General features: G+C 61.6%; 1 protein-coding gene across 4 annotated transcripts in view; it reads left to right on the forward strand.

The window, feature by feature from the left end:
* The window catches only part of CELF6 (CUGBP Elav-like family member 6), a 126,113-nt gene that overhangs the window by 82,063 nt on the left and 28,125 nt on the right, over positions 1-15,925 (forward strand). For all 4 annotated transcript variants that reach the window (XM_089781927.1, XM_075897550.2, XM_089781925.1 and 1 more), the window contains 3 exons: positions 3,705-3,753; positions 13,064-13,192; positions 14,932-15,011. In XM_089781927.1, coding sequence (XP_089638053.1) covers positions 3,705-3,753; positions 13,064-13,192; positions 14,932-15,011 — 258 coding nt within the window. The remainder of the gene's footprint in view (positions 1-3,704; positions 3,754-13,063; positions 13,193-14,931; positions 15,012-15,925) is intronic.

Consider the following 15,925-nt stretch of genomic DNA (forward strand, 5'->3'; position numbering starts at 1 on the left):
GCCGGGGGTGGTGGGGCGGAGGGCTGGGGCGGAGGCTGGGGGGCGGAGGGCTGGGGCAGAGGCTGGGGGTGGTGGGGCAGAGGGCTGGGGCGGAGGCCGGGGGGCGGAGGGCTGGGGCAGAGGCTGGGGGTGGTGGGGCGGAGGGCTGGGGCAGAGGCCGGGGGCGGTGGGGCGGAGGGCTGGGGCGGAGGCCGGGGGTGGTGGGGCGGAGGGCTGGGGCGGAGGCCGGGTGGCGGAGGGCTGGGGCAGAGGCCGGGGGCGGTGGGGCGGAGGGCCAGGGGTGGCAGTGGCTGAGGGCTGGGACGGCTGGCGTGGGGTCTGGGCGCTCCAGCCCTCTGTCCGTCCCTGTGGGGAGCCCCCGGCCCAGGCGTAACGGGGTGCTGCCCTGCCCCAGGGTGCTGTACTTATTTACGGCAACCTGGGCCACTGCTGGGCGCTCGGTGAGAGCCGGGACAGGCCGGCGCGGGGCCCGGGCCGTGACACCAGGGCAGAGCGGCGCCTCCTTTCGCTGGTCGTTGTCTGCCGGGGAGCCGCCTCGCCAAGCTGATCCAAGTGCCCCTGGGTGGAGGGGGCCGGCCCTCGCCCTTCCTGTGGGCCCAGAGGAGCGTGGAGCCGGCAGTGACAAGCTGGGACCCTCGGTGTCAGTTTGACTAATTGGTTAGTCCTGCCGCTGGCGGGATGCGCTGGGCCCGGCCCCGGCCCAGGCCATAAAACCAATGTAGCGCGGCAGGCGCCGGGCGGAATGCAGGGGACAGCTCAGCGCCTGGAACAGGCATTAGCTTTATGAACCGGGGGTAATTGAAAGGAAACGTGTGTCATTGGGCTCTGCTAGAGGAGAAGTTCACGGGAAACTTTGTGGCGGTGGCTGCCTGGGCCCTGGCCTGCCCGGCCGCCTGCCACCCGGATGAGCAGGAGGCCCGTGGCTGGAGAACAGCGCCCAGGGCAGCTCCTCAGCCCGTCCCCAGCCGGTGTCTCGCCCGAGGACGGGCCGGGGCGGCTCTGGACTCTGCCCGGGGGACGTGCCGCTGGAGGTGCTGATGTTGGACAGGTCTCTGCCGACGCCCCTCGACGCACAGCTCAGCTGCAGCCTCCCCTACCCCATCCCCTCCTGCCCCCCTGCCCGCACGCCTGCCTCCAGGCCTCTGCTGTCCCCGTCCTCATGCCCCCTTCCCGCCCAGCTCTGCCAGGGCCTCCTGGGCCGGGGCTTTGTCCTTTGCAGATCCTTCCTGAGGGCCGGCTGCTCCGAGGTGAGCTGGAGCCATTTCTCTGGTCTGCCCCCACCAGCGTAAATCCCCCAACCCACCTCCCCGCAAAGGCCTGCACGGTATCGGGACCTGCTTAGCCCAGCCACTTCCCTTCTCTGGCCCCACCTCCCCGGCCGGCTGCACGCGCTCCCGCCAGCCCACTGCTGCACAGCCCACGGGGATGTGTGCGCTCCTGCAGCTGTGTGTGATTGTGGTGTGGACATGTGTGTGTTTGTGATGATGTGGACATGTGTGCAGTTGTGGATATGTGTGGTTGTGTGTGATTGTGATGTGGATGTGTGCGGTTGTGTGTGATTGTAATGTGAACATGTGTGCAGTTGTGATATGTGTGTGGTTGTATGTGATTGTGATGTGGACGTGTGCAGTTGTGTGTGATTGTAATGTTGTGGACATGTGTGCGGTTGTGGACATGGGTGCACTTGTGTGCGAGTGTGATCTTATGGTCATGTGTGCGGTTGTGATGTTGGGCAGTGCGTGGCTATGTCAGGCGGTGCAGGCAAGATGATGGATGGGAAACTCACCATCCTGTCGTCCGTCATTCTGACAAATCTGAGGAGCGTTAATTGACTTTAATAGCCAGCGAACGACATCAGCAGCTATTCAGGCGCAGCTCGGTTAGTGGGCTGGGTTGGCAGGAGGGAGTCTGCGAGCGCTGCAGGCGGCCAGACAGGCGGCGTTCATCCAAGGGCTCCTGCTGCGACATGCAGCCACCTCTGGGGGCTGGGGCAGCCTCCCGCAGCGCCCATCACGGCTCCCCTTTGTCACGCTGCAGGGCGTGGGGCGCGTGGAGTTAGAACGGCCGACTGCCCCGTCTCCTGCAGCGGCTGAGCACTCCGGGGGGGCAGGGCTCCACCGCCACGTCTCTGGCTCTCCTGAGCCTCGTCCAGATCGTGGGGGGCAAGTGCCTGGGGCCCGGGCCCTGGTCCGGCGCGCCCCATGTGCCCTCTGCTCTGGGGAGGGGGGACTCGCCTGCTCAGTTTCACGCTGGTGCTGCCCTCGGAGGAGCAGGCTGACAAACCCTCCCGCCCAGACTGAGTTTAACTGAGCGTTGTTACCCCGTAGGGACCTTCCAGAGCGGAGCCCCAGAGCCCGACGCAGCCCCCTGCCTGCCAAGCCCTGTCCCAGGGCAAACCCCGGCCTGGCAGCCCCAGGGGCTGAGGCACCAGGCCAGCTGGGGAGCCTCCGCCCTGCCCCAGCAGGTGCCCTGGTTGCGGGCTTGCAGGCTCCTGATGCTGGGCCGACAGGGCCCTTGGCACCGTGGGGACCTTCCCTGCCCGCTGAGCTGACGGCCAAGTCCCTGCATGGGAGCACGGTCCCCTGAGGGCGGGAGGGCAGGCGCTGGCCCGGCAGGGACCGCACTGGGTGTGGGAGGTGACCAGCATCTCAGAGGGGGCCTGACGCCGCGTTAGGGCAGAGCCGCCCTGGGACCGGAGCGTTCGCTCCCACCACCGTGGGGGAGCCCAGCGGAGCCGCCACAGGGTCACAGGGCAGGCTCTGGGCTCCGACGTGGGATCCTGGACCACACAGCGTCCACGTGCCCCAGGCACGGCCTGGCAAGGTGCCGCTGCCATTGCCCGACCACCCCTGCCCCGCAGTGAAATAGGAGCAAAGGCTGAGACACCCTCTCTGCAGCGCTGGGCAGAACGCAGGGCAGGGCAGCCAGCGCCGGGCAGGGCAGGGCAGCCAGCGCCGGCCAGGGCAGCCAGGGCCTGGCAGGGTAGGGCCAGGCAGGGCAGGCAGCCAGCACCAGGCAGGGCGGGGCAGGGCAGGCCAGGACTCATTGGCTCCCCCTGCCAGGCCCAGCCCCTGCTGCCTCTCCTTGGGAGGGCCATAGCCCCACACAGAGCTCCACTACCAGCTAGCTCTTCCGCTCGCCAGCTCCCTTCAGGGCGCCGCCCTGCCCGCTGCGGGCAAGTCTGTGCAAGTCGGGGAACGGGAGATGGCTGGAGCCCCCCGCCAGCAGTGAGGCCAGAGGGGCTGGAAAGTCCCTGCTGTTGCTGTCAGAGCCTCCCGCTGGCCATGGGGCTTCCCGGCTGGGAGCTCATCCCCAGCAGCCAGGCCCGGCCCAGCTGGGAGGGACGGCTGAGTGCAGGCTGAGCGCGCAGGGCCCGCCTGGCAGGGAGCCCTGGCCAGCAGCCGGGTGGGTACTCGGCACGGGCAGTGTCACCGGGACGTTCGCCCGTCGGAGCCAGGCTGCCAGCGTCCAGCCCAGCCAGGCCCCCAATCCAGGGCCGGCTTCTGCCCACTGCGCTGGGGGTCTGTCTCCCTGTGCGGACGCTCCCACTTGGGCCCGTCACGGGGGAAGCCCCAGCTGGCCAGCGGTGCCACCTGGAGCAGACCCTGCTGGTGGCTCCTGCGTCCGTGGGGCCAGGATCCAGCCAGTAGCCCCGCATGCACCCGGGCCTGCAGACTAACCACGCTGCTCCTCCTCTGTTGCAGATGAATCGCCCCATCCAGGTGAAGCCGGCGGACAGCGAGGGCCGAGGAGGTAGCTGTCTCTTGGATACGTACCCGGGGGTCTTGGCTGGCTGCTCCGGTGGGGGTAGGGGCTTGTCCCTGCAGGGAGGGGCTGGCAAGGACTCACTGCTCTGTGATCCCATCCCACACCCCCAGGGCACATCTCCCCGGGCATGGCCAACGGCAGCAGGGAGCTGGGCTCTCACTGGCTCAGCGACGAAACCTTCCGAGTCCCCCCTCGGGGCCCTGAATGCACGGGGGAGCCAGGGTGTCATGTAGGCACGGCCCAGGCCCTCTAGGGATTGTCTGTCTGTCCCCACATGCCCCCTTTATCCCTCTATCCCCACTCAGCCCATCTATCTATCTATCTATCTATCCCCACACACACCCCCTATCTATCTATGGGCCTAGCTGCCGTTCAAGGCCCATGGTCGCAATGCTTTGGCACCACACAAGGATTTCATGCTGTATGCACACAGGCAGTGCGTAGGTGTGCTGTAAGTGCCGCGTAACTTGCCCTTTAAATGCCCGCCAGGGGTTCTCTGCAGGGCGTTTATAACCCCCTCCTTTCCCACATGGGCCATGCAGGGCCAAAGCGGGACGTGCGGCACTCCCGTGTGCTGTCTGATCAGGGCCGGTGGAAATGCGTTCCGAATGTTTCTGATTTCATGGTCACGTTGTGGCCATTGGGGGGCTGTGGAGAAAGGGCGGTGGGTCTCAGGTGCCCGAGGATACAGTGGGGTAGGGTGTGTTCCTGCCTGTGGCAGGCAGTGGGGTGTGGCTGTTTCAGTCAGACAGCATTGCTATTTCGAGTGCTGTGTGGACCTTTAGCCTTCCGTGCCTCGGTTTCCCCATCTGCACTGTGCTTGTCCTGGGGACTGAGGTAGGGCCCAGAGAGCCCAGCCTGGCTGGTGCTCGGTGTGACCCAGCACTGGAAGGGGAAAATCGCCCCTAGCCCCAAGGGGACTGGGGGGGGGGGCGCTGAGAGAGCAGGAGTGAAGAGAGGAACGTTAGCCCCCTCCCCTCCCCCCCGCAAGCCAGTGGGCTTGGTGGGATCTGGAATGGCTACGAAGCCCCGATGGGCCGCGTTGCTCGCAGGCCCGTGGCCCGGCGCTCCCGCGGTGTGCGAGGCCTGGCGCGGCGGCTGGCGAGGGATCCCCAGGGCGGGGGTCAGTCCGGGCGCGCAGTGCCATGCGGTCATTAGCCACGACTCAGCTGGCGTGGGCGACACCGCCAGCCCGTCCCAGAGGGACCCAGGCAATAAATTACCCACTTACAGGGTGTAATTGGTGAGGGATTAAAAATCGATAGACGGGAGAGAGCGGGCGAGCAGCCTTCGCCTGGCCGGGCCGCGTGGCTCAGCAGAGGAGACATCCCCCGGCGGCAGGCGATCGCTGCTCTCCGGTCCCGTACCCTGACTGTCCAGCCCCCCCGGCTGTCTCCGCACTCCATGGGGGTGTCTGGAGTGGCAGGGCCTTGCCCCTGCAGCCCCAGCGGCTGCTTGCGGTCCTGGCCGGGGCCTGGGACAGGCTGCGTCAGTGTAACCCGCCCCCTGCCGGGGGTGACGCACTGCCCCCCGAGCAGCACCGGGCCCCCTGCCAGGGAACAGCGCTCTGCGCTACGGCCTGAGCTGAGAACTGGGGGCGCTTTCCCCGACATCCTCGCGGGGAAGAAAGCTGGGCTGGCAGGGCGGGCGTGTCTACACAGCAGGGCTTCACTCGAAATGAGCGACGTCACCTGCCTGTCTTATTTCGAAAGAGGGAGCGTTTCCACAGCCCTGACTTGGAAACAGAGCCCGCTTCCTCCGACGCCCCTTCCTCCTTGGACCAGCAGGGGTCCAGGAGTCACAGGAAGCAGTCCTCCAGCTGGATGGCATTTCGCCACTCTTCCGAAATAACTGCCTGCTGGAGACGCGGACTCTGTTACGTCGGAATGGTGTCACCGTGTAGACGTACCGTGAGTTGTAACAAATCCCACACTGCCATTTCCGAAGGACCAAATCCGCCGACTCTTTGCTTTGAGACGCCTGTTTGGTCTGACGTTGAAAACGGTGCGGCGTGCTGCGTGGGCATTCAGCACGTCCCAGGCTAAAGACGAGAAAAGCCAAACAAACCGTGCCTGGGGCCAGAGCGAAATGTTGGGTCGTCTCAAAACTCATCTCTGTCCAGTGTTTTCCTTAGTGGAGGTTCAGAAGGTTTGCCCCGGCTCTGGCTCTGGCTCTGGCTCCCTCCTCCCCCATCACAGGGAGGAGTGTTTTGCGAGGGTGCTCAGCAACCCCTGCACTTCAGCCCAGTCCTTGGGAGGATGCTGGGCCCAGGCCTAGCTCCTGAGCCGTGGGAATCTGGCTAACCGTCCTCATCGCTCTCTTGGTCCTCACCTGGCCCCGCTCGGTCTCAGTGCACGCACACCCCCCCCCCCCCCCCCGAGCAGTCCTGTGCGCTCGGACAGCGCTGCCCTGTGCCGTTTGGGAAGAGGCACAGAGAGGTGAACGGATTTGGTCATGGTCCCACGGGAAGTCTGTGGCAGGGCATTGACTCTAGGGCTCCCAAGTTCCAGGCTAGCACCCTGACCCATAGCTAAGGTCTTGCCTACACAGGAGAGTTAGTCTGGATTATGGTAGAATATACGACTGCCCTTCTTCCAGAGCATGCGCGCCTGTTCCCAGATTAGCTCCATCCTCTTTGGAAGTGGATTGGAGCAGAGAGCCCAGCTGGAGTCCATCCAGAGTCTTTCATGTCACACCCTGCTCCAGAGTGGCTGTGTGCAGAGGGGCCAGGCAGCAATCCCCAGGATCCGAGGGGCGGCCGAGGAGGAAAAGGTGGCATGGAGCTGCCAGGAGAGTGAACACCGGGCTGAATGCTACAGCTCAATAGAAGGCGGATGGTTTATGTTTAACTAGACAATAGACAGGCCTGTTCCCTTAACTAATTTGCCTGGTGCTGAAACTGACAAAGCATTAATCGTCCCTGCCATTATTTATTTATTTGCTCGGGCTGGGCTGTGACAGGACACCTTATTTTCTTTGTCAAATGCCATTAGGCTCGGCACCGGCACCCAGGCTGTGGAAGACAGATGCGGGTAATAATCGTGAAATTCTCATTATTTACCATCACTTCCGTCGTGTTTAAGTTATTTATGCCCCGAGGGCCCGGCCAGAGACTGTGGGTTACTTTGATAGTCAATCATAAAAATGCAATTGTGACTTCATAGTCGCTCTGTCTCCCTCGGTTTCGCCCGCTCGCCCGCCGCTGCCCCCGCGCCTCCCCCCGCGCACTGTCTGTGGGGGCAGGGGGTGCGCGGGGGGTGCGCAGGGAGCAAGCGCCAGAGAAAGACGGGCCCAGGCAGGGTTCCCCCCAGGCTCCCACCCAGCAGCCCTGCCGGTGCCCCTCCCCTGACCTGAGTTTCGCCGTGGCCCAAGGAGCAAAGCCCAGGCCTCGCGGGGCGACCACAATCCCCTCTGCTCTCCCGGGCAGTTGGATGCAGGGCTGGCTCGTTGGCCAGGTGCCCCAGCAAAGCTCCTGACGCCAGGCCAGGACGAGGGGCTCCCTGGCCGGCCGTGCACTGGGACTGCTGGCAGAGGCACTAACTCGGGGCGGCTCTCTCGCTGCACAGCCGGGGGCCAGGTGAGACACGCCGCCGCGTGGCCGCTGCAGCCCCGCAGGCACAGCTGGGGGAGGGGGCCACGTGCCCCGGCCGGGGCAGGTCCAAGTTCCTCTGCCCCCTGCGCTCCCCAGCCACAGCGAGGCAGGCGGCAGACTCTGCACGTTCCCCTGGCTCCCTGGCAGATGGGAACAGCCAGTGATGTTCCATATGAACCCGGCGGGGGGCGCTGAACCCCCACCCATGTTGTACCAAATAAAAGCAAGCAGGATCTTATGAGGGGGATAAGGCAAAAAGCCACATTTATTGTAAAGATAATAATAAAAAAATAAAGATAGAAGCAAACAACGTTGTTTAACTACTTATTCTTATCACTACTTAACCCTTATACACACATATATATATATATATATATAAACATTCATTCATACAGCCATTCATTCAAGTTCTGTGTATAGTTACCAGCCTGGAAGTTGCTTGTGACAGAATACTGGCCAGGTACTCTGTACACAAGTGATGGTAGTGGGGAGCGAAGTCCTGATCAGATGCGCATCTGAAGCTCCTGGTGGGCTGGCAGCAGAACCTTGGACTCTGATTCCATAGTTTTTTAGTCCAGTTCTTATAGGAATTTCTTCCCATGCCAGTCTATGGAAATTGCTGCATCATGCTGATGTCTCCAGGGTGGCTGCCAGGTGCTCGTCAGTGATCTCATCGGGTGGATCTCCAGTACTTGGTTTTCTCCACTTGACACCTTTTGGTTGCACTGGCACCTGACACCTTCTTCAGCCCTTTGTTGCTGTATTCTCAGGCTGGCACCTCTCAGAACCATTCATTCATCGTACACGCACTCTCTCTCTTACATACATTCCCTAATTAATGTTTCCCATACAGTATTTCGTATAACAACAACTTTACATATTCAAGAGTTGTAGTTACAAAAGTTTCTGGGTGGTATTGCTTAAAACATTCTCTGAGTGCTGAGTAAAGTTACAATGTTTTAAAGAGAACAGGCGTCAATTTTGTAACAATGCCCTTAGTCAATTTCAGGGCTTGGCTCCCATAGCAGAGTTAGGGTATGTCTACACTACCCCGCTAGTTCGAACTAGCGGGGGTAATGTAGTCATCCGCAATTGCAAATGAAGCCCGGGATTTGAATTTCCCGGGCTTCATTTGCATAAAGCCGGCCGGCGCCATTTTTAAATGCCGGCTAGTTCGAATCCTGTGCCGCGCGGCTACACGCGGCACGGAGTAGCTAGTTCGGATTAGGCTTCTAATCCAAACTAGCTGTACTCCTCGTGGAATGAGGAGTACAGCTAGTTCGGATTAGAAGCCTAATCCGAACTAGCTACTCCGTGCCGCGTGTAGCTGCGCGGCACGGGGTTCGAACTAGCCGGCATTTAAAAATGGCGCCGGCCCGGCCGGCTTTATGCAAATGAAGCCCGGGAAATTCAAATCCCGGGCTTCATTTGCAATTGCGGATGACTACATTACCCCCGCTAGTTCGAACTAGCGGGGTAGTGTAGACATACCCTTAGTGGCTTGACAATGCATTGTTACAATGTATCTCTGCAATGTCAATTTCAAGCAGCCCCTTGCACAAGCTTGAGCATGCCCTGGGACACAGAGGGGGGGCTGTTTCTGGCTACATAGGATTATATTCTTAACAGTTCTAAGTTACATGACCTAATACATTATATTCTAAAGGGGCAATAATAATAATAAATCTAAACATTTAACAATCTTAACAAATAATAATAGTAATAATAAGAATTAATAATAAATCTAAACACTTTAAGTTGTGGGGAACAAATTATGGGGAGTCACTTCCATTTGGGGGAATCATTTTCAATACATTAATATGTTATCCCTACACCCAGCCTCCCGAAAGGGCATCTGGGGAGGTGCGAGGCTCAGGCCTGGGCTTGTCTAATGTGCTCTTAAGAATCTCCAGGGATGGAGGTTCGACAGCCTCCCTGGGCAATTGATTCCTGTGCTCAACTGGAACCAGATGGGAAGTTGTTCCTATGGTCCAATCTAACCCTCAACCTCCCTGGCTGCTGTTTAAGCCCCTTGCTTCTTGTCCTGGCTTCAGAGGCCAAGGAGAACCAGTTTTCTCCCTCCTCCTTGTGACACCCTTTTAGGTACTTGAATTAACACAGATAGATAGATAGATAGATAGATAGATAGATAGATAGATAGATAGATAGATAGATAGATAGATAGATAGATAGATAGGCCATAGCAGCTGGACCTGCCCACACTGTGCCCGTAGCACACTGCTCTGCCCTCAGACCATGCTGGGCTGTTTGCATTGTGCACGCTCGCCATGGGTAGGGCAGCGCCAGGGCGCAACGCCCGTGTACGAGAAATGCCAGGATTTTAAAGGTGGTTTTGTTCTGAATCGGAATAAAATGTCGAATTTCTAAATTTCCCACCATTGGCATTTCAAAAATGAGTTTGGATCTAGTAAAGCTTTTCATGCAGATTCAACTGAAACATTTTGTTTTTCAATGTTTTAACATTTTAAAAATATTATAAACTAAATTTCAACATGGCCCCATGATATTATTTTATTTTATATTTGAAAAACAAAGTCATTTCCAAAAAGAAAACATTCTCTTTGGAAAATGTCAAACCAGCCCATGTTGACATTAACAAAAAGCTTTGTTCTGATTCATTTCTAAATTCAATTGAATCAAAATTGGGAAATTCTCCCGGGACGTTTCGAGTTGGGTGAAATGGCTTTTTCTGATGGCCAAATGCTCAGTTACAAAATTTCCTGGCAGCTCTGCTAGAGAGAATTCTCTCTCCCGCCCAGGTAACCGCTTCCATTGCGAGGCAGAGCTCCCGAGAGCACAGTCATACTGTGGGTAACGCAAATCGTCCCTTCCAAAATGGGATTCAAATGAAGGAGCCGACCCTTTCCCGGTGTTGATGGGATTGTAAAGGGAAATATTTCTGGGACCTTAACTCAGCGCTTGGGCGGCCACCCAGGAGAGATTCAAATGCCGCCCAGCTGATGGGCAGAGAGCCCACAGCACCCACAACCGGCAGCCTGTGTTTCCCCTGGTGGTGCACATCTGCACATGCCTGGGTGCACATAGCAAAATTCATTCTGCACACGGATGGACAAAACTTGCTAGCGGCTACCAGCAATGGTGGGTCCAGAGGCTCAGAAACATTCCTGCTGTCTTGGTCTGGCTGGGCCTCCAAAGTAGAGTGAGATCTGCCCGTCTCTAGCCCAGCCACTGAGCAAGCCTGGTCCTATAATCCACGCTTGCCAAGCTGCCAGCTGGATCCCACTTCTCTCTTCACGGCCCTTGTCTGGCTCTCGCCATGTGCGCTGTCCGGGGTGGGCGTTACAGAGAGAGCAGTGCACTACGGGCACAGGACGGGTAGGCCACACGTGGTCTGGGGGCAGAGCAGTGCGCTACGGGCAAGGGGCAGGCAGGCCCCGTGTGGTCTGGGGGCAGATCAGTGCGCTATGGGCACAGGGCGGGTAGGCCACACGTGGTCTGGGGGCAGAGCAGTGCGCTACGGGCAAGGGGCGGGCAGGCCCCGTGTGGTCTGGGGGCAGAGCAGTGCGCTATGGGCACAGGGCGGGCAGGCCACGCGTGGTCTGGGGGCAGAGCAGTGCGCTACGGGCAAGGGGCGGGCAGGCCCCACGTGGTCTGGGAGCAGAGCAGTGCGCTATGGGCACAGGGCAGGCGGGCCACGCGTGGTCTGGGGGCAGAGCAGTGCGCTACGGGCACAGTGTGGGCAGGCCCCGCGTGGTCTGGGGGCAGAGCAGTGCGCTACGGGCACAGTGTGGGCGGGCCCCGCGTGGTCTGGGGGCAGAGCAGTGCGCTACGGGCACAGTGTGGGCAGGCCCTGCGTGGTCTGGGGGCAGAGCAGTGCGCTACGGGCACAGTGTGGGCGGGCCCCACGTGGTCTGGGGGCAGAGCAGTGCGCTACGGGCACAGGGCGGGCAGGCCCCGCGTGGTCTGGGGGCAGAGCAGTGCGCTACGGGCACAGTGTGGGCAGGCCCCGCGTGGTCTGGGGACAGAGCAGTGCGCTATGGGCACAGGGCGGGCGGGCCACACGTGGTCTGGGGGCAGAGCAGTGCGCTACGGGCAAGGGGCGGGCAGGCCCCACGTGGTCTGGGGGCAGAGCAGTGCGCTACGGGCACAGTGTGGGCGGGCCCCACGTGGTCTGGGGGCAGAGCAGTGCGCTATGGGCACAGGGCGGGCGGGCCCCATGTGGTCTGGGGGCAGAGCAGTGCGCTATGGGCACAGGGCGGGCGGGCCACACGTGGTCTGGGGGCAGAGCAGTGCGCTATGGGCACAGGGCGGGCGGGCCACACGTGGTCTGGGGGCAGAGCAGTGCACTATGGGCACAGGGCGGGCGGGCCCCACGTGGTCTGGGGGCAGAGCAGTGCGCTATGGGCACAGGGCGGGCGGGCCACACGTGGTCTGGGGGCAGAGCAGTGCGCTACAGGCACAGGGCGGGCAGGCCCCACGTGGTCTGGGGGCAGAGCAGTGCGCTATGGGCACAGGGCGGGCAGGCCACACGTGGTCTGGGGGCAGAGCAGTGCGCTATGGGCACAGGGCGGGCGGGCCACACGTGGTCTGGGGGCAGAGCAGTGCACTATGGGCACAGGGCGGGCGGGCCCCACGTGGTCTGGGGGCAGAGCAGTGCACTATGGGCACAGGGCGGGCGGGCCACACGTGGTCTGGGGGCAGAGCAGTGCGCTACGGGCACAGGGCGGGCAGGCCCCACGTGGTCTGGGGGCAGAGCAGTGCGCTATGGGCACAGGGCGGGCAGGCCACACGTGGTCTGGGGGCAGAGCAGTGCGCTATGGGCACAGGGCGGGCGGGCCACACGTGGTCTGGGGGCAGAGCAGTGCGCTACGGGCACAGGTATGGTTGGGGGGCAACAGCCCACGGGGGCTGGTCGCTACCCTGCTGCCGACAGCACGGCGAGGCTCAGACAAGTTTTGTGCCCACCCCAAGCACTGACTCTGCAGCTCCCATTGGCCTGGAACTGCAGCCGGTGAGAGCTGCAGCAGTGGGCCTGGGGGAGGCAGCACAGAGACCCCCCAGCGCCCTTTCCCCCTCCCCCGAGGCTGCTGCCAGAGCGGGGTGCTGGTCGTTTTCGGTAAGCACTGCTCCTCTGACCCTCTCCTGTCCCCAGCCCTCTGTCCCAGCCGAGAGCCCGCATCTGGCACCCAGACTCCCCCCCAGATCTGCACCCTGTGCCCGCCCGCCCCCAAACTCTCCCCCGCAGCCTGCACCCTGCCCGCCCCCAAACTCCCCCCAGAGCTGCACCCTGCACCTGCCCGCCCCCAAACTCTCCCCCGCAGCCTGCACCCTGCACCCCGCCCGCCCCCAAACTCCCTCCCAAAGCTGCACCCTGCACCCCCCCCGCCCTCCTCCAAGCTCCCCCCCCCCCCCAAGCTGCACCCGGCACCTGCCCGCCCCCAAACTCCCCCCCAGAGCTGCACCCTGCACCCGCCCGCCCCCAAACTCCCCCCCAGAGCTGCACCCTGCACCCGCCCGCCCCCAAACTCCCTCCCACAGCCTGCACCCTGCACCCCTTCCATGTCCCAAACACCGACCCTCAGCTGGTGAAATGAGCGGGGAGAGCGAGTGCCAGAGGGAGGAGGTGTGCTCGTAATGCCCGAGAGCCCCCTTGGCGCCCGCCCTGTCGCTGCTGCAGGGTCCGTGCCTGGCCCCCTGCTCAGAGCGTCTGTCTGGTTCCAGAAGACCGGAAGCTCTTTGTGGGCATGCTGGGGAAGCAGCAGAGCGAAGACGACGTCAGGCGGCTCTTTGAACCCTTTGGCCAGATCGAAGAGTGCACCATCCTCAGAGGGCCTGACGGAGCCAGCAAAGGTGAGAGCTGCCCCAGACAGCCGGGTGGAGGCTGCTGCCCGGCACCCCTCAAACCGCCGCGGGACGTGGCTTTGCCCAGCTCCTTCCCACGAGCGTCCTCCCCACGAGTGTCTGTGCATCTTTCCCATGAGCATCTTCCTACAAGCGTCCATGCGTCCTTTCTACAAGCGTCCATGCGTCCTTCCCGCTAGTGTCTGTGCATCCATCCCACGAGTGTCCGTGCATCCTTCCCACCAGCATCTGTGCATCCTTTGCACGAGCGTCCATGCGACCTTCCCGCTAGTGTCTGTGCATCCTTCCCACGAACGTCCGTGCATCCTTCCCACGAGCGTCCGTGCATCCTTCGCACGAGCATCCATGCAACCTTCCCGCTAGTGTCTGTGCATCCATCCTATGAGCGTCCGTGCATCCTTCTGACCAGCGTCAGTGCATCCTTCCCGTGAACGTCTGTGCGTCCTTCCTGCTAGTGTCCTTGCATCCATCCCACGAGCATCTGTGCATACTTCTCTCTACTGTCTGTGTGTCCTTCCCACTAGTGTCTGTGAGTCCTTCCCACAAGCGTCTATGCATCCCTTTCCCCAGCAGCGTGCAGGCCTCACCCCGGCACAAGTCACTGTGCCCGGAGTGCCAGCAGGCCTTTGCACCAGGGTGGGGCACAGCTGTGTCTGAGATATTCAGCACCCTCGGGAGCGCCCAGGCCGGCGGGCTGGGAGCTTAGATGTCATAGGGAGAATCAGCAGTGACATTTCAAGTCCTCCTCCCCCTCCCAGCCAGCGACCCCCTCGACTCCTCCTCTACCCATCCAGTGCCCCCCCTCAACCCTTCCCCTACCCATTCAGTGACCCCCTCAGCTCCTCCCCCTCCCAGGCAGAGTTAGGGCTGCCACGTGTCCGGAACTGACCCGGACAGTCCGGTATTTTCACCTCCTGTTCGGTTAAAAAAACCCAGAAAACACTGGACACCTAAAATGTCCTAAAATGTCCAGTATTTTCTGGGGGGTTTTTCCTGCCAGGAGGCAAAAATACCAGACACCTGGCAACCCTACCACACTCAGCAACTGGACCCAGCCCGGCCCCCAGCCCCCTCCCAGACCCACCCTCAGCCCCCCTGAATGCCCCCTCCTCCCTACTTACCTGGTTCTTCCCGCACAGAGTAAGAAAACAAGATGGCTGCCAGCAAAAAAAAAATCCCAAAGCTCTTAAAGGGGCCATGCTGGATTTATTTTATTTTTTTTCTTAATAACTGTTGGGGTCCTTTTTTTTTTCTCAACAACTTTGGTCTCCCCCTTTTTTTTTCTCAACAGTTTTTTTGGGGGGGTGTTCAGTATTTTGGGTTAAACCCTCTGGCAACCCTAGGCAGAGACTCCCTTGGCCCCTCCCCCACCCATACAGTGACACCCCCCTTGGCCCCTCCCCACCCAGTCAGCAACCCACCCAGCCCTTCCCCCACCCATCCAGCAACCCCCTCAGTCCCTCCCCACCCATCCAGCGCCCCCCTCAGCCTCTCCCCACCCAGTCAGCGACCCACCCAGCCCTTCCCCCACCCAATCAGCAACCCCCTCCGCCTCTCCCTCTCCCAGTCAGCGATCCTCTCAGTCCTTCGCCCGCCCAGCCCTTGCCTCTCCTGGGTGTCCTGGGCGGGTGCAGCTGGGCTGGGCAGGCGGTGCTCTCGCCACGAGCACCCTTTCTGCTCTGCAGTGCAAGGCCCCTCTTGCTGGAGGCCTGTCCTTTCTCCCCCAGGATGTGCCTTTGTCAAATACGGGAGCCACGGGGAGGCCCAGGCGGCCATCAGCAGCCTGCACGGCAGCCAGACCATGCCGGTAAGTGCCGGGCTGGGGCAGGAGAGAGGAACCGGAAGGGCTCCCCCTTCCCTCTCATTGCTCGGGGCAAGTTGATGCGCCCCAGCGTCTGATGGCCCATGTGTGAGTGCAGCTGGGAGACCCTGGGGCCTGGGGATCTGCAGGGCCAGGTGGCTGGGGCGGTGGGAATGGATGCCCCCCTAGATTTTTGCACTTGCTCAAAGTTCCCCAGGCCGCAGAGCTGGGCGGACCCGGGGCCCAGCCGCTTTTAAGCAGCGGTGCCAGATTCTGCCAGCATGGGGCCGTGTGGCCACTGGGGTCTGAGCCGGCTGCCCCGCCATGCAGAATGGCCATGAGGGGCCGCTGGGCCTTGCGGCCTGGTGCACGGGGGGTTGGTTCCTGTCTAGCGTAGCACAGGGGGGTCGGCCGAGAACTCCCATCAGCTGAGCTGGGGTGCGCCCCCCTGCACGCACCCTGGACCCTTCCGTGCGCCTGTCACTGGCGACATTGGGCACAACGCGACGGTCCCGCCAATATTTCACCATCACTCGTGCACAGCCCCCGTGCATTTCAGTGCCCTTGCTTGGCACCCCTGTGAAATCCCCACCCCAGGAGGCAGAGAAATGGCCACGCCCATTGGCCACACCATCTTCCCGTCCCCCGCCCACGGCATGGGGCTTGCTCCTTAATCCAGCCACCACCTAATCTGATCCCCCATTGAATTCAGTCCGCATCAGAGGGATCGAGCGGTTTGTTGCCCCTCTTTGGTCCTGAGCAGCCCTGCGCTCTGTCCGCTGGTGCTGGGGGGCCATTCAGTCACCGGCGGGAGAAAGTTGCTAGTTACCTAGGTGCGACGGTGGAATGGCAGCAGAAGGGGCAGAGTCCAGGGCCAAGCAGGGTGCATAGAGGACGCCGTTGCACTGATCGGCCCGTAC

The sequence above is a fragment of the Pelodiscus sinensis genome, chromosome 14 (assembly GCF_052426305.1).
Source record: "Pelodiscus sinensis isolate ZL-2025 chromosome 14, ASM5242630v1, whole genome shotgun sequence".
Taxonomy (NCBI): domain Eukaryota; kingdom Metazoa; phylum Chordata; order Testudines; family Trionychidae; genus Pelodiscus; species Pelodiscus sinensis.